Here is a 27,328-nt window from a genome sequence, read left to right on the forward strand (position 1 = left end):
TTCCTTATATACATCCAGTCCCTATCTTACAATGGCATCAGAATGCAAAAGGGACTTGACCGCAGACAACACCCTCTCGAAAGAATTTGCTGCTCCCCTGGTCCAAGAAGGAGCCCCAGTGTTTGTGCACAACTGTGCTCCTGCAAACTAAGAAAGATCTCCTGGGAGCACATCGTGATGTGCTTGTGCTGAAGCACACTCTGGAGATCAAAAAATTCGCTGTTGACCACTTGTGAACTGAGATTTTCAGAGGCTTCTAATTAGGCCAGACTTGGGCAAGTTATTTTTTTTTCCCCTTGGTCATACAATCACCATCTATTTACTACTTATTTGCCAAATGCCAGTTCTCTGATCATAAGTAGAGGTATACTTGCAGGTTTTTTGTTATGTTACTGGGAAAAAAGTGACAATAATGACAGCAAGAAACATTTTCACAATCTGAATTTTAGAAATAGTTAGAAAAAAATAAAACCTCCTGCAAAGGTTCCTGCCTGGGGTGATTCTTCCCCTAAAAAAAATTAGCATAAGCTAGTAACACTTGTCAGAGTTATACTCAATTGAAAATATGTTCTCATACCTGAAAGTTTTTGATAGGTGTTTGTGTAGCTAGCTGTTCCAAACCCTCTATATCACAGTTAAAGAGGAAAGTTTCATTAAAAAAAAAAAAAAGGATAGCTTAATGTTAAAATCCCTATAATTCATTAATTATTGCCTGTAGGTTCAATAAGCACTTAGGCATTAAACAAATAAATAGGTTTTTTTTAATAAGAAAAACACTTATAAAACTAAATAACAAAGTCAATGCATATATTCACACTGCTTGTGCCTGGGAAGAACAAGCTTTTACCCAGCTGACACTGACTGGGAATCCAAAGTTTCAACTCTTAAAAAATCAGAACAGAAATTCTATTTCTTCACCATACTATGCCAGGCACATGTCAATGTAATTCAGTTCAAAATAATGGCAATGCGTTGGGTTAAAGTGACAGAACACAGCGGCAAGGGCTATGGATGTAATAGTGGCCCTGTTTAACACAATGTGATATTTTCTACATATCACAATAAAGCCAACATTTTGAGAATGGCATTTGCTTGAATCCCAGATACTTCGTTATACCAAATATGTAATTTAAAAAAAAAAAACCAACAAACATTTCTATCAATAAATTAAGTCTTCAGATTTACACACATGCATTCTGAAGACAGCTTACTTCTGACATAAGCCAGTTTTCTAAAATTATTGTTATTTGTTTCAGATTAGAAGAGGTTTTATTAATGATGTTTTGAAGTAAAGACTTACAAGAATAAATTGAAACTGGCAAAACTGACTATAATCACTATTTCTAAGAAATAATATCCTTTACACTGGTGAAGATACATAACTTAAATTTGATGAAATAATTTCAAAGTTATAAGAAAATGCTATTAAACCCCAAACGAAATGAAATATAAGGGGGGAAAAAATCAATATATACTGTTCATTTATTATCTTTGTTATGTTTAGAAGGGAAGGGAAGTATCTTAAAATAAATAAATAATTCTGCCTTAGCTCAAAAGTGCATTGCTTTCTTGGGTTATCCTGTATGCAACGGAGGAATAAACTATAAACTTAGTCAACTACATAAATTCTAAAATCAAACATATGCCGTGAAATGTCCATGTGGACTAAATGAACTTTTTTTCAGAGGTTTTGTATACACTGTTCTAGTTGCATAGTTTGTAAGCCATTCTTTTAATGTGTAAAATAGGGAAAACTACTTTTCCCATTCTTTTCTAAAGAGCCCGTTAGCTCTTCAAGTCCAACAAATGCCATGAAATGGAATGTGGCACCGTTACAGTCACAAGAAGTGAGTTTGGTGGGCAGGGACTTATTTTATGTGTTGAGACATGACTGCAGAGAGGCACAAAAAAAAAGTACATTAAATTAAATACTATGAACTAAAGCAATTCATAGACTATAAATTAGGGAAGAAATGTTTGTTAAAATCCACTAGAAAGTACAAAATGTCTATATTAAGCATGAAGTTTTAAGTACATCATGGAAGAAGCTAGTCTAAGCACAACTCTGTGGAAAGGATTAATACAGAATCAAAATGGCCTCATGAAAGACCAATTGGTGCGGCGCTTGGAAAGCCATGCGACTCTAAGTAGTAAGGTCTATGCATAGATTTCTTATAATCAAAATATAGTTGAGAAAACAGAATCAAATCACATTGATCAATTCAGTAAGTTACATTCTCCAATTTCTGTCAGACAAAAAAGGCAATCATCTGTTGAATTTGCCACAGAACTTACAAGCTTTCCAAAAAGCTAGATGAAGAATTTTGCATGCACAGACTGAAGTAATTATACTATTTAGGATCTTAACTAGGAATGGAAACTTAGAAGAGCTATAGAAAAGTACAATTTTTTATACAGGTCTGTGTTTATTTTCCTGTAAATGTAAAACTAAGAGGGAAAGGAAGAAAACATATTGCTTGCCTTATCAATAGCATCAAAACATGTACCAGAAACTTATGACTACAATGAAAGAGAAACCAGCAGCATTCAGCTGCAAGGACTGGCCTCCATTTTCACGTCTAGTAGCTTCACAGCATCTGTCTGTGTGGATAAGAATCATTACAGAAAATCAAGAGTGTGAAAAAGAAGTAAATTTGAGAAAAAAAGTGAAAAAGTCGACAAAAGATGAAAAATAAAGTATCAAAAGGAAAAAAGTGACAGTGGGAAAGGAAAAAGAGAAAAAATAATTAATTTAATATTTACATTGTGCCAGAGACAATCACTTGAAAGACATTACTCTAATAGAAACAACACATTATGATTAAAGTGTAGATGAAATTGTTACCGTTGAGATGCTCCGGACAAATCTAGATAATAAAGTACTCAAACCATAGAAAAGGTGTATAGCACCAACACGTGGTTCTCCACTGCAGCGAAAGTGGTAAACTCTTTGGTCTAACTTTGGTGGTGTTTTCAATGATACACAATTTTAAAGAAATTAGGACTGTTCGAGCTGTTCAAAATTCACAACCAGTTCTTTTTATTAAGACTTAAATAGTTTGGTCCTTATATTCAAAGCAAAAAAAATGATCTTTGACACATTAAACTTCCACAGTTATTTTAATAACACAGCTTTTAAATGTTTTTAGAGACCATATCTAATAAATTAATCTTTTAATTGGCACTTAGGGTTTTTCTAATTATAAAGCAACATAATGCTAGCAATTACTTATAATAAATATTCTAAGTGAATAAGAGTACCATACTTGCAAAGTGTGGCCTAGAAATTCAACATCTGTAATGATTTTCTTTTTTTCTCATAGTACTCAAAAGGATAAGCAAACTTAAATTTGCAAGGTAAAAAAAAAAATCAATTCCTTTTGCAGCAGCAGATCTGTGAATACAGAGCAGTTCTTTTACTACTATTTGTTCTTTCTAGCATTCTGCTGCTTTTCTAGTATTCAGTGGTAGTTAATTTCTGTTATAGCTGTACTGTAAGTATTACATTTTATAAAAAAAAATTTTTTTTTCCTATGAACATCTCTGATGGCACTGCTACTGTAAGATTTTTTGTCTCTGTGATTCATATCAAATAAGTTCTCTCAATTTTAATAAGTGATTTCTATCCTTTTTCATGTAAAAACTGTTAGTTTTTGCAGGGAACGGAGCAAACCCTGCTGTCTTTAGCCTACAGTAAGAACATGCTCTGTAACTTAGAACAATGTTCATTTCCAGAATTTGATGACAAATGGCTCTAACTCTGCAAATCCCTACAATTCTCCTAGTTTAACTTTTTAATGACACAACATAACTTCTCCTAGAACTAAGAATAAGTACCAGAAGCCAACTGCTGACATCACCCCACAGCTAACCCTGCCTCAGAACATGGCCCTGTTCTGAAATAACACATTGTACTTGGAAAGGGCTTCTCTTTAACTGAGCTACATCTGATCACTTATGATTAATTTTGGTTACCAAAAAGTTCTGGAAAATGCTCAAGAGGGAATATCAATAGCCTTTTCCTTGTTCATTACCTACAGAATTGTTGACTAAAATAAAAAAAAAAAAACAAAACAGACAGTTTATATCTGCAAAAGCACATGGATCACTGATTGTGTACTGAGTCAAAAAATACCACAAATATAATTGAAAGCCAACCTGGCTTAAAGAATGCTGTTGTTGCTACTGATGTGAAGGTACAGAAGGAAGAAATTTGTATTGGGTTTATGGGAAGAAGAGCTGTAAATAGAAATCTAGAAAATAAGCATAACAGAGATATAACTTGGAAATCTAAGGACCTGGAGATGTGAGGAAATTCTGTAGCAAGGATCAAGTCAGGGAATACTTCAGAAAACTGGATATACATAATTCCATAGGCTCTGATGGGATACATCCATGGGCGCTGAGGGAGTTCTAATTGCAAGGCCATTCTCAATAATCTTTGACTTGTTATGGAGATCGGGAGAAGTGCCTGAGGACATGGCGAAGTAAATATTACTTCTGTCTTTAGAAGGGGCAAGAAGGAGGGCTCGGGGATCTACAGGCCAGTCAGCCTCACCTCAGTCCCTGGGAAGGTAATGGAGCAACTAATTCTGAAAACTGTTTCCAGGCACATGAAGAACTATTCCATCAGAGGCAGCCAGCATGGATTCACAAAGGCAAAGTAATGCCTGACGAACCTGGTGACCTTCTATGATGAAATGTCTAGCTTGGTAGATGAGGGGAGAGCTGTGGATATTGTCTATGCTGACTTTGGTAATGCTTTTGACACTGTCTCCCGTAAGATCCTCATAGAGAAGTTGCTGATATATGGGCTGGATAAACAGCAAGGTGGAATTGAAAGCTGGCTGAATGGCCAGGCTCAGAGGGTACTGAACAACGGCATGAAGTCCAGTTGGAGGCCAGTGATTAGCAGTGTACTCCAGGGGTCAATACTGGTTCCAATCCTTTTCAACATCATCAGTGATTTGGATGATGGGGCAGAGCGTACCCATTTTGCTGATGACACAAATCTCAGAGGAGTGGCTGATACACCAGAGGGTTGTGCTGCCATCCAGAGAGACCTTGACAGGCTGGAGAAGTGGACTGACAGGAATTTCATGAAGCTCAACAAGGGGAAGTGCAAAGTCCTGCCCCTTGGGAGGAACAACACTAGTCCCCAGTATATGGCTGGGGGGTCACCCAGCTGGAAAGCGGCTTTGCAGAAAAGGCCCTGGGGATCCTGGTAGACATCAAGTTGAACATGAGCCAGCAATACGCTCCTCTGGCAAGGAAGGCTAAATGGTAATGAGAGAGGAGGCCTTGGTCATGCAAACACACTTTTGTGTGGTATCCTGATGTAAGAGACAACTCGTAAATTCCCCTAAACAAAGCAGCCTGAGGAATGTCTCAAACACTCGCAAGCACCAGTTCTTCTGCTCAAGGAACTGATAAGGCTAACACCTGCTTATCTCTTGTGTGATTCATGGAAGAGAGAAAACTGGTGCCCGGACAACAAATCTTACAGAAACAGAATAGCTAGTTTTTTTCCCGTGAAGGATTAGCTGTTTCTTTGGAAAGACGCTATGCCTGGTGGTGACCTTTGCCTCTAGCCATGAAATCCATATTAAAGTTCACACCCCTGCACATGCTAATGAATATTATCGAGTTTGTGCTAAGCATATATGACTATAGCTCTTGTCTTCCCACTAAAATCATGCTACATGTCACCTGGGCAGGGGCTGCAGGAAAACCTTAGACGAAATTGCCCCTAGGAGTGGGTGAACGTAAAAAGGGGAAGAAGAGATCCTTTCCCTGAAGAGAGGATTTTGCCTGGGGAGATTTTTCCCTGAAGAGATTTTTCCCTGGGGATACACAGAAGAGCAGTCTTATGGCAACAACCCACGTACAAGGACCAGTGATCTCTTTATCTCTCTCTTGATCTCTCTCTCCTTCTCTATCCCTTTTTTTCCGCCTCTCCTTCTCTCTCTCTCCATTTCTTTTTCTTTCCTTTTTTCTTTTAAAGAAGTAACGCAAGATATACTGCACCGCTTGTCATAATTCACTGTATATCTGTTATTAAGTATGGCTTGCCATAATTTGTTATATACCTAACCAATTATTGTGGACCTAGTTAAGACCTGGTTACTAATCTAATAAATGTTTGTATATGGACCTTGAGATTTGTCTCATCTTAGTCCGCGCCGCTGGGGATTTGCAAATCTGAGTCACTTAACACCCCTCTTTTCTAAGTGGGACGTGACACCTGACCGTGAGGCTTGGTTGCAATCAGGTAAAATCTAATTTCAAACAGATCTGAATTTATATGAAATCTAAGGAAAATGCTTCAAAGGACACAAGAACTATTCAGATTGGAATTTATTCATAGCTATGGTAGGTCAACAAATGTTATGTACTTTTGCAGTGGGGTACAGAACAAGAATGAAGGCGGCTGCTTTTTGTCTTCTCTTAGCTGATGCATGGTCAGGGTTAAGTCAATTCTTCTGGAGAAAAGGGAGGTTACGCTTCCCTTCAGTGCAAGGGAGACTGTGCCCCAGGGAGTCTCTTGCAGCCCAAGGGGTCAGGGTTGATGGGATGTGAGAAACAAGGAGAGCACCCGCAGCAAGAGAGTCTGCTGTTTGTCAGCAAGACGTGACAGGAACAAAAATCTACCCCAGCTACACAGATGGGATCATATAGAATTTATTTCCACCCCCAAAAAAGTCAATGAATTGCTTGACTGAGCGAAAAGGACTTTCCCTGAGAGAAAATTGTGGGCATCAGGGAGACTTATTTCTATTTTTCTATACTTCATAATTTTCAGTCTCTGGATTAAGAAGTTTATTATTCTATCTTCTATTCTAATATAACACTGTCTGTATAGTTCAAAACCCCTATTCTGTCTATGTAATACATCATAAAATGTACATACACAAATTCAAATACATATATATATACACATACATATCTTTATCATTGATGAGACCTATTTTTATTTTTCATTCACTTTGACCAGGGATCCTGCATTTTTGTAGAAACCTACTGATAAAAATCATGTTTGGTGTGAAGAGTATCATCTTTGCTACTAGTGTTGATGACAGAAAATACCACATATTAGATTGTCCCTCTTTGCCTGTCACTAGTTGATTTTAAGCATTGGTGACAGACAATACATTGAAAAAAAAAAAAAGTAATTGAGATGCAAAAGGAATTAAAATGTATCCATGAATGTTAATAAAAAATATTCCGACAGGTCATTCAGTATTGGAAGTTAAAAAACCCCAAAACAACCAATAGCATAAAGTGAGAAAAATAGGTCTAAGGGCTTCTTATTATCCCCAAATGCTTTTCTCATTTTCCCACTATTGTGCCAAGTTATTAATTTATAACAAACAAGAAAAAACTTACGATAAAGCACAACTTGCAGCCATTTTTAATTTACCTACTGGCCTTCCAGAGAAACAGCACTGACTGGATAAAAGATTTTGGAAGACGGCACCTGCATAAATCTTCCACCACTAATATCTGAAAATATATCTAACACTTGCAGAAAGTATCCTCTTTTAACACCTTCTATTTCATTTTCTTTTAAGATTCATTTAATATAGAATTGTAGGCGTGTTTTTAGGTTGCAATAGTAATGGTTCAGGATGGCAGCTGATTCGGACACTTTTGTACCAGTTGCATGGTACAAAGACAGGATCTCTCTCTCTGCCCTACTGAGAAAGAGTAAATGGACCCATACAAATGCCTCCGGCAGCTGATGGAGTTCAGCTGTTCCCAGTGACACATAGTCAGAGGGTTTGTTATAGCTGCAGAGGTTAGTCTATGCTGTCCTAACACTGATAAAGAGCTAAGGCACACAGCTCCTTTGAGAATCTCCTTTTTTCTCTCAGGACGAGAAGCAGCTTAACACCATAGAGAAGCCAGAACATAATTTTCTAAAATATTGCAAATCAGCACTTAGAGGCAAGCACACTGATGTTAAGAGTTGCACCTGCTTGCAAGTACTGCCAACTAACAACCCTAATAAGATATTGAAATACATAAAATACTACATGTAAGACTACGCCGCTCTTTCTTCAAAGCATGATTCTTAAATACATGCTCATAGATCTAAGTAAAAAGTGAAATACAAATATGCAATTGCTTACTGAAAAAAATAACTCAAAAAAGTAGGGAGCAAAATAATGTATACATAGATATAATATACAGTAATGTATGAATAAACATATACACATACATGAATATATTTGTACATTCATTTATTTAAGGGAAAGTGTTTTAAGAAGTTGGTTTGCTGAGTATTTCTCAAAGTCAGTGCAAGGTTCCATTGGTAAACCCTTCAGAAAACTAGGAAACTTTTATTAAAAGGATTACAAATTCTGAGGAACTAATCACAAATTTGAGTGATTCAGTGAACGGAGATTGTGTTATAGGCCTAGGAACACAAATTAGAAAATCAAGTAGATCTATAGTTGGAGGCTGCTGAGGCCAACCATGTGAAAATTTAAAGCAATGTCTGTCACATTTATACACCTCACTGATGCCAGACGGCAATTTGCAGTCTCGGGCTCCTTCCTAGACCTACGACTGGTAATGGAAGATCATCATTATTATAGAATCTGACTGCCGGCCAGGAGCTCGTACTTGCTCACACTTATATAGCAGGCAGAAGCCCTGGACTCAGTGCCCACAGGAGTTGTGTATTCACGTAAGTAGAGTTTTGGCTTCCAGTCCCTGCCCTCAGGGATTACTACTTCTGCCTTATATCCAATTGCTCTTGAAAGCATAAGCAAGCTCCTTCTGCAGGAATCAGAACCAAAGTTTTATTTCTTGTGACAGCTCCTATTTCCCTGGTAAGCACCCATCGAAGGACAACAAATGTATCCTTGCCTCCACCTCTCTCCAGTTCTCTGATTAATTGCATTAGCTTGCACACATTTTCACCATAATACTATGTTAAGTACGGTTAACTATCATAATACTTACGGAATCCCAAAATTCTCTTGGAATAAGTTATATCTATGAGATTGCATACACAGGATCTATAGATATCTTGTTTTTTAATTTAATTTAGAGCAAGACAGAAACCCTCAGTTCAGCTGAAGTGCCATAGATCTGGGCACATACAGCTGAAAACCTTCTTAGCAACTTTTCTAATAATTACATGAATAGTCAGGAAGGGAATCTCGATCATCAGAAGCAGCTAAATGAGCACAGGATAGGTGATGCAGATTTCATTCAGAAGTCTGCCTAATTTCATTCTTGTTGCCTACATCCCTCTTTGGACCTAGCCGTAGATGCCTAGCTGCGAATACCTAAGCCTCACAGCAGACAAATAGTGCATCATCCGAGTTGACTAACTGATATCAGAAAGAATTATTCTGCTCACAGTTAGGCATTGTATATACATTATCTATCAAGTTTTAAAAGAGTAGGTTCATACTTTTGCAACGTTTTTTATATATATATATATTATATTGCAATAACAATATTACGCCATTTCAAAACAAGATACCCATACTGACTCATGAATATGAACATTAATGTTCCATTGATTCTAAGTGTCTTTTGACATACTTTTAAAAATCACCTACAGAATATCTTTATGATGGGAATTTCACACTCTTTTCAGGCTTGCAAAAACAGTTGTCAAGGAAACTAATTAGTTCCACAATCATAATTGCAATAATGATTCATATAAAGAAGACCTAATGTTAAATAGTGTAACAGACTTCGTACAACTACTTCGAGGTTATGGGAGAGCACTGAAAGGGAAAAGCCCCTAAATACCTATAAAACTGTGTTCAGAGAAAAATATTCTACCTATCTTCTGAAACTAAATTAACGAAGCTGCTTTTTACTTGAATGTCTAGAGACTATCTACATTATCGTTTACACTGTCATGTCATTTTTCTGTCAGTTCCAACAGCTGTGGCAATAATATGTAATACTTTAAATACTTATAACAGGTTAAAGTTAGATTGCATTGGAAAACAAGTAACATTTGCAAAACCAGGACATTTGTGTTTCAAGTATACAAAAGTGCAGAATGGCTTATCCCTTCCATTTACCTAAATAAGGTTTTATTTATTTTTCTACTTGATATATATTTTTATTTCCTTAGGACAATAAGCTTTCCAACATTTTTTCCCTTTTATTTTTCAATCACGTAGTGAAATTTTATTTCGGAATGATGGCAATCACAAGGCACTATCTGTTTAAAAACATAGGGCCTATTTAGGCCCTGAATTTCATCAAGATGCAAATCAACTCTCACTACTGCAATCCAAGTGCATAAACCAAATATTTGTACTAGAACTGATCTGAACCTACTAATGAATTACAAATGCCTACTCCTTTCTATAAATGCAAGTAACAATGCTTCCAATACGAACAAATTGCTATGGAATATTAAAAAAAATTGCAGAGATCTTGAGATAACTTCCCTGAAAATATATTTGAAGAACACTTGCAATAGACAGAAAAAAAAATTTGTTAGTTATTTCAAACTTTTCCATTGACACTGACTTTTCCATTTCCATGACTCACTCAAACTCATTGCCACTTTACTAAGATCAATGCTAGTCACATGCTCAGACTGAAACATAGATATTGATATATGGTTTACATTTTAATATATTGTCCATTATATTTATTTGGTAAGATTTTAATTTGATTCTAATACTTTAATAGTTTAATATATGGCACACAGAAAGTACTCTTTTAGAGAATTTAACATCTGATTTTAAAATGGTAATGACGACACTGATCTAACTTGTAATTTATTATTAAAGATACCAGCTCATAATTTAGATAAAAAGTTTGAAGTCTCTTCCTCATAACATTGGCTTTATAAAAAATAAAAATTACACGTAATAGATCAGAAATTACCATCATATTTTTGGTTTATTCTGAATGAAATAATTTTGCATTGGTGCAAACACATTTTGCACTGCTGAAACACACTCACTCTTAAATACTGTGCAGGTTTTCCTTAAAAAAAATCCAAACTTTCCTATTTACACAGTTAAAAATATGAACATTTCTATAGATTTTAAAGCTTGTAAATAGGACTGATAGAAGGCTGTATGTTTACCATGTTAGGGTGAATCACTAAGGTGGTATTTAAACAAGATTATTTGAAGATTTAACCTCATCAGATGTTAAAATAAATACCTTTATTACATGTGTATCTTGAAGCACATGTAGAGATATTTTTCAGTGGGACTGAAATCAAGAATTCTAACAATTAAGTTGCTTATAACAGATAAATGGGCAGTACAAGGAAACTTAAAAATGTATAGCAGGTGTATCTTAAATACTATGTTTATTGTTAATTGTCATCATATGGGTTGAAGGTTCAATGTTTATTCTGTACTTACAAATTGCTTTATTACTAAGAGAAAAGTAGGAAATGGGGCTCCATTTATGGATTTTGAATGGAGTCTTTGCTGATAATAAAGTATCAGGTCTTGGGCTTTGTCAGTTAAAGAAGTCTTCAGTTACCTTATGTTCCACTACACACATTAGTGTGCTTTGCATAGCAAATAATTCATAGCGAGAAAACACTCTAAAATTAACCTACCTGTAATAATGTTGGGCTTTGGTGGCATGCTGAATTCATACAATGTTGGTTCAGAGTAACCCAGTCTGTTGGCAGCTGTGATTTGTACTTCGTAACCCATGGTCCACTGAAGATGCTCTAAGATGATGTGGTCTCTACTACCTTGCACTTTTTTCTCTAGCCACTGGTCTTCCTTATCTTTCTGTAAAGATGCAAATATTAGTTTAAATTTTCAAAACCTCTTGTATTATTTATCTAAACTACGTGTCTACACGATGCACAAAAAATATGGAGTTTCATTTACAGAGGTTATGAATATTCAAATGATCTAATTTTGGAGTTCTGAATACTCAGGCTTTTTGTAATTTTGACCACTCCTAATCATGTTTCCACAATGTGGCTTCAGAGATTTTGTAGGCAATCACTTTTAACCTCTTGGTTTCAATTTATACTTTGCTCAAATACTGAAGTTTGCCTTAGGGAACAGCATGATAATTATTTACAAATGTTGCTAAGAATAAATTCTTTAAAAAGCTTATTTTACGTAGATGATTCAAGTATATTTTGATCAATGTTCTTTAACAGAAACTTGCCATTAAACCCAAACTTGAGTTGTTCATGAATGCAGGCTGTGCTTATATCATACATTAGTTATAAATTGAAAGCATACACTGACATTTTGCAAACCAGGTTGTATGCAGCAATATAAACACCATTGAGAAAATATGCAATCTATGTCTACACTGGTGAGAGGACACATATAAACCATTAAGATGGTGTCCCAGAGAAAAAAAGGGTTCTCATAATTCAGATAATTATCTAAGACACCTATACAAAGGGAGCAAATGAGAACTTCAATTGCAATCTTGATTGTGGCATTTCATAAATTTGGAGTGCTTACGTTTGCAATCACTCCTTTTAGTGCACAATATATTTAATTATTACAAAATAACTAATAGGTAAAAGGATGAAACAATATACAATGTCAAAAACAAAAGCCATCTTGTTCAAAGGAGTATTAACAACAGTCAGTAAGAATCCATGCTGTCCTATTCTTGTTAAACACTGAGGTACAATACAGTGGCAAAAACTATGGCTGAGAGCCAAATCCTGTCCATCCAACCCATACAGCAACACAGACCCAGTCAGTGGATATAAACTCTCTGGGAAAAAAAAAATAAATACTGGGAAGTATAACTTTTTGCTGCAGACTACAGACTACTATGCTTCTCAGTAGCTTATATTTACACTCGTCGCTGAAGCATCCTGCTCTTGACTGATGCAAGTGTCAAAGAAAATAGCATCTAAATTAGACAGTTCAGGGCCCAGTCATGCTCCTTATGCCTGCGGGGTTTTTTGTCCCCAGTCTTCAGAAAACAGAGTGACACACTAAACTCCCTTATGTGCACTGCTGCAATAACTTATTTGCTATCAGCGCTGAGTGTGATGATTTTTCCGTCCTGACTTCACCTTTTCTTAAACTCTTTCTTCCTTTTTCTGCACTGGCATTGGTACTGACACATGATAGTCCTGGGAATGATTAAAATACAGTGAAACATCTTTTCAGGAACATTTGCAGCAAGGTGAAAATGCCCACTTCGTGCAGCAGTAGACCAACGAAATATGTCAGAATGGTAGTCACATTACAAATCATGAAAAAAAAGTAAATACACTGGAGTAACAATAGTTTAGTCATCACAGAGTGAAACTGGTATCTTCTGCCAAGGATATTTTCCCGTATCCTTGTGGGTAATTTCTCTTGCAATCATCTAGCATGCCACTGAGTGAATACACCTATATTTACATTCCACTGTGTGAATCCACTTATATTATCACTATATCAAACTACTCTTACAAAATATATTTTTATATATCACTGCTAAAATAAAAGGCATTAATACCGATTGCAATATGCATATGCAAATACTTCTTAGTAATATTAGGAATAGCAAAGTTACATAGCAGCACATTTGAATGGCTGTTTAAATTGGCGAACTTTGGGAGGAGTTAGGGGATAAAAATGCAACCAGATTCCAAAGAATAATAACATGAGAGAAATCAGAAGATCCACACATGATCTCGTTGTGTGAACATACAACTGGGGAATACCAAAGAGGTTCAGAATCACAGAAGGAGAAGAAATATTTGAAAATAAAGATTCAGGCTAATATGGTTCCTGCGGGTGGACAAGACAGCATTGCAAACAGATATATGACCAAATTTTGAAACCAAACTGTAGAATTATATGTGATGAATAGAATAAGCTTAAGATTTGGAATGAAAACCATACAGATTTCTGTATGAGGCTGCTCTTCTGCAGACATAAGATTAAGTGAAAAGGCAGTTGTTCCACCATTTGATCAGGTGAAGAATAATGAAAGAGCTGAAATGTAACAGGATATTTGCATGCTATACCAGAGAAGTGACACCCTAAGTTTAGTTGAAAGTGAAGCCAGCCAGGTGGATTGAGACAAATGAAACAAAGTTCAAGCCCTGAGCTCAAAGACAGCAAAATATTTTAGGAAGAGTGACAAACACAAGTTAGGCGGAAGAAGAATAAAGAAAGTATCTGGAAAACAAGTTGTCGTCTTCTAAAGATAAAAAGATGAAGTCTTCCAGAAAACAATCTGCTCTTGGCATTTTAAAGAAAAAACAGAACTGCAATGTTCTGCATTATAGCTGTTATTTCACATGTATTTTCAAGTACTTTTTACTAAGTAGACCTCAGTAATGTGTCCAGATTTATTTTACTATTAGTGTAGAAATGGAAAGAGAGGGATAAGAACACAAGAATCTGTCAGTTAAATCTTCCTACAAATCTCATTGTTTATGCTAACATCCTTTAACCGGTAGCTTAAGGAGCAGAAAACAGAACTATAAAAGAATAGTTCATACCTTATTAGGCTGTTCTATTATTAATATTGCTTAAAATTTATAGAAAGTCCTTCGTAAGCAGTGTTTTACAACAAATGAAAGAAACATCTAAATCACAAACTACAGTCTAATTTGAGAGGTGAGCTAACATAAATGTCTTCAATAATCATTATCAGCAGTTGTATCATTAATATCCAGCAACAAACGCACATTTTCAGGAACTGCAATCAGATCCACAGCCTCAGAGATTAAACTGTTCCTTTATTTGCAGTTCATTTTGTTTCATATAATGTGGAAATACTCCATTACGGAAGGTCACTGATGCTGTGAGACTAACCAACTAGCAATTTCTGGGGATCTTACTTCCATTACTTTTAAGCCTTAGATTCACACTATCCTCTTCCCAGTATAAGTCTTTGGGTGAAACAAACCTACCACAATGCCACAGACTAATGATACTAAAAAAAAATAATACGGAAAAATGTTATTTCTTAATTGGATGTATATGGGATTTAAATATAAGCATCAGACAAATTTACCTTAAAAGTGTCTGAGAGCTAGATTTGTAAGACAGCTGTCAGTAAACTAAGCACCTAAATACCCTGACAAAAAAAGAGTAAACAAAGCAGTGTGAAACTCCAATCTACCATGACTTGGCCACTTCTCAAAAAACTGAGGGCACATCTGAAAACAGTGGAAGTAAAGCCAATCCAGTGTTCAGGCACCTAGCTGTTTATTAGTCTAGAAAATAACACCTCTATAATGGTCATTTTACATTGTACTCAAGATCACATTCTCTGGGAACTCATAAAAAGTGAGGAAAAGTGATTAACCCACTTCAACCCTTTCCCTTATTCTCCATCCTCCTTGAATTGTTTCAGTGAAAAGTTCAGCTCAGCCTTGTTATTATGGTGGTCCCTGTGATAAAAAAAGAGTAGGAGATGCCACACTATCTTGAAAGCTGCCAAGAAAAAATATCAAGAAATCCTCACAGAAGACAATCTGATAGTTTAAAGCAGTGACTTCCCAAGAATTCATTACATTAGGTGATGCTTTGCAGGTCTGGATAGTACAGGACAACTACTGCACGAGGTGCAAAACATGGTTGATAACATACATAGTGTTAAAACGCACAGGAAGTCCAAGAATCTGGCCTGGTAAAGTGGAACTTAGAGATGCCAACGAGGAGAGGTGCTATGCTGGACCTTGTTCTCACCAACAAGGAGAGGCTGGTGGGGAATGTGAAGCTCAAGGGCAGCCTTGGCTGCAGTGACCATGAATTGGTGGAGTTCAAGGTCCTTAGGGCAGAGAGGAGGATGCACAGCAAGCTCACTACCCTGGACTTCAGGAGAGCAGACTTTGGCCTCTCCGGGCAAAATAATATGGGATAAAGTCCTGGAGGGAAGAGGGGCCCAGGAAAGCTGGCTAAAATTCAAAGATCACCTTCTCCAAGCTCAGGAGCAATGCATCCCAACAAAGAGGAAGTCAGGCTAAAATGGCAGGAGGCCTGCGTCGATGAACAAGGAGCTAATGGACAAACTCAGACACAAAAAGGAAGCCTACAGAGGGTGGAAGCAAGGACAGGTAGCCTGGGAGGAATACAGAAATTGTCTGAGCAGCCAGGGATCTGATTAGGAAAGCTAAAGCCCAGATGGAGTTAAATCTGGACAGGGCCATAAAGGGCAACATGAAAAGCTTCTACAAGAAAAGCTTCTACAGTCAGTGATAAAAGGAAGACTAGGGAAAATGTGTTCCCTCTCTTGAAGGAAATGGGAGACCTAGTTACCTGGGATATGGAGAAGGCTGAGGTACTCAACAACTTCTCAGGGATGTGATGACATGGATGAAATTGCTAAGCTACTATGCATCATATCTGAGAAGTTGTGGCAGTCCGGTGAAGTTCCCACTGACTGGAAAAAGGGAATCACAACCCCCATTTTAAAAAGGGAAAAAAGGAAGACCTGGGGAACTACAGGCAGGTCAGTCTCACCTCTGTGTCCTCAGCAAGGTCATGGACCAGATACTCCTGGAAACTATGCTAAGGAACATGGAAAGTAAGGAGGTGATTGGTGACATGAAGCCAACATGGCTTCATTAAGGACAAATTGTGCCTGACAAATTTGGTGGCCTTCTACAATGGGGTTACAGCGTTGATCAATAAGGAAAGCGCAACTGATATAATCTACCTGGACTTCTGCAAGGCCTTTGACACCGTCTCGCACAACATCCTTGTCTCTGAATTGGAGAGACATGGCTTTGACGGATGGACTGCTCAGTGGATAAGGAATTGGCTGGATGGTCGCACTCAAAGAGTTGCAGTCAACAGCCTGATGTCCAAGTGGAGACCAGTGATGAGTGGTGTTCCTCGGGTGTCCGTATTGGGACTGGCGCTGTTTAACATCTTTGTCAGTGACATGGAAAGTGGGATTGAGTGCACCCTCAGCAAATTTGCCGACGACACCAAGCTGTGTGGTGCAGTTGACACACTGGAGGGAAGGGATGCCACCCAGAGGGACCTGGACAGGCTTGAGAGGTGGGCCTGTGCAAACCTCATGAAGTTCAACAAGGCCAAGTGTAAGGTCCTGCACCTGGGTGAGGGCAATCCCAAGCACAAATACAGGCTTGGTGGAAAATGATTGAGAGCAGCCCTGAGGAGAAGGACTTGGGGATGTTGATGGACAAGAAGCTCAACATGAGCCAGCAATGCGCACTTGCAGACCAGAAAGCCAACTGTATGCTGGGCTGCATCAAAAGAAATGTGGCCAGCAGGTCGAGGGAGGTGGTTCTGCCCCTCTACTCTGCTCTGGTGAGACCCCACCTGGAGTACTGCATCCAGCTTTGGAGCCCCTAACATAAAAAGCACATGGACCTGTTGGAACAGGTCCAGTGGAGGGCCACGAAGACGATCAGAGGGCTGGAGCGCCTCTCCTATGAAGACAGACTGAGAGAGTTGGGATTGTTCAGCCTGGAGAAGAGAAGGCTCCAGGGAGGCCTTATAGCGGCCTTCCAGTACCTAAAGGGGGCCTACAGAAAAGAATGGGAGGGACTCTTTATCAGGGAGTGTAGTGATAGGATAAGGGGTAATGGTTTTAAACTGAAAGAGGGGAGATTGAGATTAGATATTAGGAAGCAACTCTTTACTGTGAGGGTGGTGAGGCGCTGGAACAGGTTGCCCGGAGAAGCTGTGGATGCTCCACCCCTGGAGATATTCAAGAACAGGTTGGATAGGGCTTTGAGTAACCTGGTCTTAGTGGGAGGTGTCCCTGCCCACAGCAGAGGTGCTGGAATTAGATGATCTTTAAGGTTCCTTCCAACCCAAACCATTCGATGATTCTATGCAAAAACATTTAACTGTTTTATGGTAGGTATCTCAGAGTGGGAGTAACTGAGAAATTATCTCTTTTTAAATGCTTTGTATTTACAGAACTTTGTTCTAGAACCTATCATAAAGCAACAAAATGAACACAGTCCTCCATCAACATAGTCAAAAGTGAAGAACATAATCTACCAATCGAACACTTGTCACTACCAAAATTCAGAGCATTATTAGTAACACCGTCACAGGTCAACATAGTGAACAACTTTTAGGCCTGCAAAAACTAGTCGCTTCTCTAATGTTTCCTCCAAACATCATTATGGACATAAAAGCAAAAAATAAATGAAATGCTGTTATTGTTTTTCCAAATAGAATTTAAATCAATTTTTCTTGCTTCTTCCTATAAGTTTAAAAAAGATGAATATTCTTATTATTTCATTCTAATTCCAAATTTTTACTCAAACTTAACATGCCAGGGAAAACCAAAGACAAGGCCCTACCCTCTTTTTTTCTAGCTTACTGTTCCATTCTGTCACCTGTAAGTATAGAAACAGAATTCCCTTTTGTAATTACCAAGAAGCCTATTTTAATACTTGCTTCTTAAGCATTATGAAGTAATTCAGGATACAGTACTGTCCTGGTTTCAGCTGGGAAAGAGTTAATTTTATTTCTAGTGATTGCTGTGAAAGGAATGTCAACAATGAATATTGTTTTAGTTGTTGCTACGCAATGTTTATACTTTTCAAAGACTCTTTTCAACCTCCCATAAAATCTGAGAAGGAGTCTAGACAGAACAATGGAATGGCCAATGGAATATTCCATACCATAGACATCATGCTCAGTATATAAATGGGGGTTTGGTGGGGTGTGGGAATCTGCAATCAACTCCTCAGGAAGGCACCAATTCACCAGGTGGTGAGAGTGACTTGTGTCATCATTATTTTTATATTATTATGATTATTATTTCTGTTATTGTTCTATTAGACTTTTTTTCTGCCTTTCCCTCTCCTTTTCTCCCTGTTCTCTCTGCCCTTTTGAGGGGAGAGAGAAGAACTACACGAGCATCTGTGTGGTCCTAGCTGCCAGCTGGGGTTAAACCACAACAGGTACAAAAATCATAACCGAAGGCGGGGAAGAAATCTCTTCAAGATAATAGACTGATACATATTTTCGGGGAACAGTGGGCAACATTGTGCACCAAGCACAAATTCACAATTACAAGGTGCAGCTACAGAATATCCACCATGGTCAAAATGCACTTGAGCAGTAAGCACAAAGTTTGCTTGTGACTATGTGGGTCATGTGTAAGTGATTATACCTGTATGGTGATCCCACTTTGTTTGCATGCTCTTTCTGGTGCTAAGCTTAACCTATGTAATACCTTCCAAAGGCTGCTTTGTAGCCTGCCTTTCTCTTGCAGGTCTGTGCCTGGTCACCCACCTGGCCTGAACTGCTGTTGCAGTCTCCTGTCTGTATCAAGTGCCCCTTCCTCATCTCCTCACCTTCCCCTTAGTTTGCACAAGCTCTTCAGCCCTCCCCTCTACCTTTTAGTTTATTACTATAGTACTTGGTAAATAACACAACAGATAATAGCTATTCAAAAATTCAGTACATATTTCCCCAGTACTTTGCATGCATGAAGCTTAACATCCATTGTGCAACACCAGCAACCGATCATGTTAACCTTTTAACTATTAACCAACGTTAATAGTACCATAAGCACGAACAACCAGAGGGGAGCTTGAGTTGGTCCCCATTAAAATTACACAGTTACTATGAGAAATGTTGTTAGAGGGTCATCTCCTGCATTGGACAGGATGCTTGTCTAAGAATCCCCATCACTGCTCTTCCTGGCTGGCTACTGGGGAGCAGTTTTCCCTTCTCTTTCTCTCTCTCCCCCTGTTCTTTCCTAAGGTAACTTTGAAGTCAATGTACAACATCAGCTCCAGGCTCCATCAGTGAAGCTTTGTAAGATTGTCTTGACTTTCTTTGTGCAACAGCATGAATCAATTTGAGGCTGCTACTCGTAAAAATTGCACAGTACCAATTTTTCTGGAAGACATAACAAAACATGAAGGTTCTTATTATCTGATTATAGTTAGTAAGTTCTACCCATAATATGAATAAACTGATGTTCAGAAAGCTACATTTGACAGAATGAAACACATGATTTCCAGAAAAAGAAAATTTACAATTGCCTATTGCTATAATATCTTAAAGGCTGTCCTTCTCCCATTTAAAAAATAAAAATAATAAAAAAAAAATCTGTAGACAACTTAAATATGAGGGAACTGACTCTTAATAAGACATAAGCTGTTATGAAACAGAAGGAAGAAAAAGCCACTGATGTCTAGCTTGTTATCCTATACGGTCTTTGAAGATGCAAGCAAATACATTGGTCCAGGTGCTAATAATGAGGCTGGCAAGAGTTATAGGAAAGCTAATTAAACACGACCAATGGCAAAGATAGAGGAGGAGCAGTCAACAGATAATTAAGAACTTTAAATAGCATCCATTCATTCTGATTAAAACACCAAAAAAATTATTGTGCTTTTTGTTGCAAGAAGGCCTTTAATTTAGTCAAATTGCTTTTTCAATCGGAAGCTTAAGGAGATATGGATTTGAGGTCCAAGTAAAAGCTATCTTCTTCAGTAACCTGTTAAGTTTCCAGCTACTGCTTAAACTGTACATTTATCTTTCAAGAACACAAATTAAAAGTGATCTTTTATACTATAATATTGTACCTTATTCAAAACACTAGATCAAAATCAGGTTTCCAAAAATATACAGGATAGATCCAAAATAATTTAGCTTGCCTAAATCACAGAAACAGATTAAACTCCATATATTGCATGCATATATGAAATCCAAATGGTTTATTTTCTTATCCTCTTAGTTATAAATACTTAGAGGCATTGCAATCTAACTAGGAAGCTCAAACCCACAAAATGGCATTGTATCTTGTACTCCATATTTTACTACCTTCTCTCTTCTTTGCAATTACTTTTATGACAACTGTACTCACTGGACTGAAAGTCATTTAAGAAGGTCAATCAAGATTTAGGGATCAGTGATATCAGAATAACTGCTGGTTATTCCCTCAGGCTACTCTTAAAAGCTCTACAAAATTTTTCTCTATTGGTTTGGAGCTACCAATCTTCTTTGGTTATACTTAGCTTCGGAAAATCATTTTACGTGCCAGGTTTAGCATTTGGATAATCCCAGAAAAATCACCAAAAAGTGACGTTCTAGGAAACGCCAGGAAATGTGACAAAAACTATTACAAAATAAGGATTTGGGTTTTGGGAACACTAAAAGAGGTTCTGCATTTAATTTCTCAAAGATTTCTTGTTTCTGTTAAATACATTTCTCACTATCTTCTGTTAAATGTCATTTAACATTCCCAATCTCTTTTAGACTCTTAAAACTGCCATGTAAATACGCTATTGAACTCTGTTAAATGTCTTTTTACTGGGTCTAGTCAGAGTCAGATAAAAGTACTATAATCTTCCTAATGGAACACAAAATTATTAGAAAACGCACACTTTTTAATTAAATTCATTGTTTTTGCTAGCTGTATAGTTACTTCTTCAACCCAATCATTTCTAAGCAGTATATCAGGAAATGAAGGATATTTTAGCTACTTTAATAATTAAAAAAATAACACTTTTTTTTTTTAATAGAAAAAGAAATAACCCATTGCAGAAAAGACTGCTTTCTAAACTTGCCACATTTGGTGAGAACATCAAATCAGATTCTAGGTGACAGAAGACAAGTAAACTCTGCATGATGGCTGTTAAATAACTGATATGTACACTGAAAGTCATCAAAGTCTGAACAATTTGCCAGTTATTTGGCTTTTTTAAGCTGACCTGTGGAATCTAGAAAGACAGAAAATATGAAACATGATCAGATAATTAATCTCATTTAAAATTAATAAGGAGCACTGGAATATAGCTTTCTATCTCTAGAAAGCTATATATCAATACAGTCATATTTGTAACAGGTTAATAATTTGCTGTCCAAACAACCCTTAATTATGTAACTTTAATGTCTGCTAATGTACCGCACTTTTGAGAGCTGAACATGAATGTTCTTCATTTACCACCTAAGAAACCAGCGAATATAGTTTTCTTGTTAGAATGAACTTTCAATGATACATTTAGGAAGAGCCAGGTGCTTTTCTTTCCTTTTTTTTTTATATAATGTGGCATTAGCAACGTAGTCACAAGAGAAAACATACTATACTATATCTTCTTTTGTTGCAAAAAATCCCAATCATTTTGTTACATTTCAAATCATATTAACATTCTGTCTCTTAAAAGCAGATATTACTAAGCAAAACCCACCTATTTTGATTGACTGAAATACTTACACTTCTGTATTTGACAATATATTCCAAAATGGGCGCACCCCCATCATCTTGTTTAGTTATGCTAAGTTTAAAACTCTTGCCACTTCCTGGTTGCCCATGAATTGAAGGGGGGCTTGGCTCCCCTAAACAAGGGAAAAAAATAGTAGTTAATAAAAATTCAGCAATAAGATAAGTCTTAAATTACAGATCGGAGCTTGTCCACAAGATTATTAATCAAAATCTTTAAAAGGAATACGATCCTTCCAAGCACTGCAGAACATCCATAATAAGTGTGTTAAATGTTTTGCTTAAAGTATGTTCTAATGTAGATTAATTATCTCACATAAGGAAACAAAATTATGTCAAGCATGAAAGAAGTATTAGTTTCTTTGAGACTTTCTGACTTTTGATGCTTTGAAATGTAATTTACTTCAGAAATGATTTAGGCATCAGTTCAGCAAGGCTGGTGAGCTGCTCGTCACACTGAATTTTAAGACTAACCTTAAGCACGAGCTTTAGTCCTATGTGCAAGAATTAATTGTAATACAGATATCAGGTAAATTAACTGTTCAATAAATATGCCAAGGCAAAATTACATACTTTTAGAGTAGACTATATTAAGAATAAATATGAAGAATAAGATTTCCAAAAGCAAAACCAATTTTCTCTGTAATGAAAGGATAAAAATATTCCTACATGTACAATTGAAGGGTTAATAACCAGCTTAAGCCACTTTGCTAATGGAAATTCACAGAATATTTATCATTTCTATAAATTTTAAGTCAGATCCTAAGTGAACACGTGTTGTAATACTGAAGTGTTATCTTCAAAATATCTATAAATTTGCATTTACCTAGAGAGATTCAGTTCCTTTAGAAATATTTTTAATATTTGTGTTTATCCCTTATCATGGTAAAGATAAATTGACTTGCACCTCAACATAGCATAGCTTTCTATCAGATAACATATATATAATTTCTATCAGTTTCTATCACTTTTTATTAGGTATGATGTTCCATATGAATAACAGCAAATTATTTTATCTGTCGTTCAATATATTTAGAATATGCATATACTTTAAAAAAAAGGAATTTGAAAGCTGACAAGTTACTGGTCTTGGACAGAAGAAACGTATCAATAAGAACATTTTGTAATAACATGGAAATATTTTATGTTCTTTGTAGTCTTTTGCCAGTCTTTTGCGCAACTTGTATTATTCATTCCATTAGGGACAGTATTCCTAACTATACTGACTAACACGCTACTCAGAAAACAGTTCAGCTGCAACAGATTTATGAGACACTAGTCTAGTAATACTTGCTAATAAATTTTGCAATATATATTTGAGTACTATACAGTGCCATCTGATAATTCCTTTATTTTTCTTCTGTGTTTAATTTATTGTTTCTATTTAAAAGTAATTTGAGAAAAATATTTTTCATTAGCCCTTAATATTTAAATCTGAATTTCTTGTCTATAAAAGATATTACAAATATAGAATACCTTCATAGCATTTATCATTTGCATGTAATCATAGTTAAAACAATTTATTCTCATAATTTTTCCATAGTTTAAGATTTCTGTTTGAGGCTTCATAACTACAAAACTTGTGGCAGCATAGTTTGCTGAAGAAATGTCTCCCAAAAGGGCCAATTCATTTCTCATAGATATCTATAATGCCCTGAGTGTAAATCACAAAAAGTCCTTAATCTAATATCTTTCATGGTTTGTGCTCTTCAATGCAAAAGAAAGGTTTGCCTAAGTCTCAAAAATATGGGTAACGGGATAAATTCTCCAGTTTAAGTTCATTCATGCTATTTGCTTGGGGGGGAGGGAACGAGGAACAAAACATGATTTATGAGAAACAATGTAAAGACTGACGTTATACACTGAGAGGTAACGTATAAATATAAAACATATTATCCACAGTGAAGCATACCTGAAATTATTAGCTGATCTGCAGATAAAATATTCTAAGAAGAATATTTATATTCATTTATATTTTCATTTAATAGCACAAGTATTACTTACGGACAGGTAAAGTCTGAAAGATCTCAATTTTGCTATACTCTCCTTGCCCTTTTCCATTTACGGCAGCTACTTTGATTTCATAGGTCGTATTTGGTTCCAAATTGCTGAGAACAACCATTGCTAAAGGAAAGGAAAGAAAAAATATGGGAAAAAAATTTGATGACACAATAAATCTAAAAAAAAAGTCAGGCACTTTCATAATTTGTTTGTTTCATTTGCAACTTAGAGTTCCATTTTCTAATGGTCCGATGGTTCCAAACTTAGCTTTCTTGCTAAGTGTTAACAGTCCCCTTTTTTTCATCTGCCTAAAATCATTGCTGTGACTGAGCAAGTTATGCTTCTGAAGGAATTTAATGTCAGTGTAACAGAAACCATAGGCAACAATTATGGACTTTGATGGCAATTGATATTTTATGTTCAGGACGTGAGCACAGGAAATACAAATCTGGCAAAAAACTATGGAAGTTTCCTTTCTCCTAGCTGGCAATGGGCATCTGATGCATGTTGAACCAACCTTCATACAGTTCATAACTTGCCGTTTTTCTCTCATGGAAAGTAGTATCAATTATCCTCGTTCTACACTTCTGGATGCAGCTACATGCACATTAGTGGTGAATTACTGGTGCTATGGTCTGCCAGTTCAACACTATGTTCAAGACCTAAACGACAGGTAGTTACGACGATCAAGGGAAGAGTCCTACTAAGGACCTGAGAGTGAATTAGGCATGTTTGTACATATTTAAGAGGAGGTGTATGGAAATGCATATTAAGCTATAACCCAAAAAAGTGATTTGGGAAGCAAACAGGTGTGAACTTAGGACATGCTTTCAGAAATCAAGACTGAATCCCTGGCAACAATATTTCACACAGCCTGAACCTATCTCTATGATTCTACCAGAAATAGAAAAGGCGGGAAATCTTGCCAAAAAGAATATTGCACAGCACTAAGAATATTGTTGCTGTTATGTACAGCAACAAGTCTAGAAACAAACTCTAGGAGAAGGATGTTGGATTCCAGGATCCTTTATGGGAATGCAGTATTATATTTTACCATCGTACTGTACATTACTATTATCAATGTTGAATATGCACTTGGAAACTTCAATCCACATGGAGTTCTTGGATCATTACCCCACCTTTACAAGAAACCTTCCTTTTATTGCCGCTACCGCAATTGCATGCTTGCTAGCTCTGTGATGAGCTCTCCAGATGTCAGATTCATACTGGGAAATGGACATAAATTGGATGGACTTCACTCGAAGCACATCAATATTTGTCTTGCACAGAAAAGCAGGGGCTGTATTATCTTATGAAAGGATACCGCATTGTAGTGTCTTGAGAAAGAACCAGTAGTCTCTTTTTCAGTCTCCAGGGACCCTAGGTTTTTTCATTATAGAAGAGTGTTTTAATAGTTGCTTTAGGCTTGCTTTTCAAGTTATATATTTAATGAAAGTATAATTACTTCTGTCAGTACTCTTTGTTATTCTTTTGAGTCCAAATTTATTAGATTTTCTTTCTTTAGTTTCTGCAGCAGAAAGACAGAGGTCCCATTACATGTGGAGCTAAAGGGATTTAACGAATTTTGAAAAAATAGTAACTTTTACATTTCACACTCTAAGCACTTTGCATGAATTTGCCATTGAAACATGATAAGTGCTTTCTTGTAAACAAAACAGTAGAATTGTGTGTCTTCCGGCATATTTTAGCATTATCATCTTCATGAGATTTAAAAATATCAAAATTTAAAGTATAACCATGTCATGAAAAAATAAAGTACCATCATGAGAATAAGAATTCAATTTGGAGAAGGGAAGGATTTTGATATATAACATTCAGTTATGGTAAGACAAAACTTAAAGCCTATATCAAGCTGTAGCAATATTTGAGTTGCCTTTCAGCCACGATTACTTTCCAAGGCTGAATAATTTCAGTAAAAATAAACCTTAGGGCATACTAAAAATTAGTGTTACTGTAAATGTTTTTAAAATTTAAACAACATAAAAGCATGACTATGAGCCTACACTTAATAAAATGCAAATGTGTTAACTATATAAAACCTAAGGATCTGATTCTATAAACACTTGAGTGACTCCTGGGGCCTATCTAAATGAATAAAATTACTTATACATGTATTTAAAGAATCAGTGTCTACTTTAGAATCCCCTGCACAGCACTGTGCATCTAGATACAGTGACTCTTACAAATGCATTTATGGAATTAACCCAACTAAATCTGGTAGCATAAAAAGTCCTCAAAAACTGAAACCACCTGGTATTAGTGATGCTATAATGTGGATACATTTTATACACAGGAAAAATATGTATAACTGTGTCCTCTTGGAAAATGAAGAAAATAACCATTCTTGATCAGAATACTTTAAATACTCCAGTTGTAAAAGAATATTTAGAATAATTAAGTAAGATTAAGGAACTGTTCCACAGTATGTGAGAAAAATGCAAGGCTTAAAAGCAATCTAAGAGTAGTGAAAACTCCCTGCTTGATAAATGTTGTACATTTTTGAAGTTAAGAATGGAAGAAAATACTTAGTAAACTTGTGGGGTGGTTATTTTTTTTTGTTGTTGTTCTTTTTTTAAGATACATATCTGTCATTTAAGTATAAAATCAGCTTATTCATCTTTCCATATACAAATGCAACTTCTTACAAATCCCTGGCCACAATGGATATTTTGAATACGATTTTCAATGATCACTAAAGTAATTAGCTGTAAAATTTTAAATAATATTCTGACAGGAAATACAGGACTTTCACTTTTTGTATATGAATATGAAAAAATCAGTTCACTGCATAGTGTATGTATGAATTATGCCCTTGCCATATTCAAGGGCATATATCAAGTCCCAAATATAATGAAAGTGAAATTCCTTTATATCTTTCAGAATGTAATTTGAAAATTTTCAGTCTTTTTCTGCCTGTCCTATCTATCTGCTTCTGTTTTCATATTTTCTTCTAATCACAATATCTGCATGCTTTATCTGAAGAACTCAATTTTGTAGACTAACAGGTTTTTCTGGGATTATTCACATAGTGATTGGTTACATTGAGGAGCAGACTTTGAAAAAATACTCCAAAGAGGAAGAAACAGAAGATTCTCCTGTGAACTCTGCAGGTAATGCTGGGCTCAATTAACATGGTGCACAACAGCTCGGAGCTTAGCGGTTTCCACTTGTAAGAACACCGACAGGG

At 36.3% G+C, this 27,328-nt stretch overlaps 1 protein-coding gene across 1 annotated transcript in view; it reads right to left on the reverse strand.

Annotated features, from left to right (window-relative positions):
* The window catches only part of NCAM2 (neural cell adhesion molecule 2), a 302,573-nt gene that overhangs the window by 23,663 nt on the left and 251,582 nt on the right, over positions 1-27,328 (reverse strand). Inside the window, exons 13-15 of the mRNA XM_054211746.1 lie at positions 24,124-24,243; positions 22,114-22,235; positions 11,570-11,750 (exon numbers count right to left, since the gene is read on the reverse strand). Of these exons, the coding sequence (XP_054067721.1) occupies positions 11,570-11,750; positions 22,114-22,235; positions 24,124-24,243 (423 nt within the window). The remainder of the gene's footprint in view (positions 1-11,569; positions 11,751-22,113; positions 22,236-24,123; positions 24,244-27,328) is intronic.

The sequence above is a fragment of the Rissa tridactyla genome, chromosome 1 (genome assembly GCF_028500815.1).
Source record: "Rissa tridactyla isolate bRisTri1 chromosome 1, bRisTri1.patW.cur.20221130, whole genome shotgun sequence".
NCBI classification, from domain to species: Eukaryota; Metazoa; Chordata; class Aves; order Charadriiformes; family Laridae; genus Rissa; species Rissa tridactyla.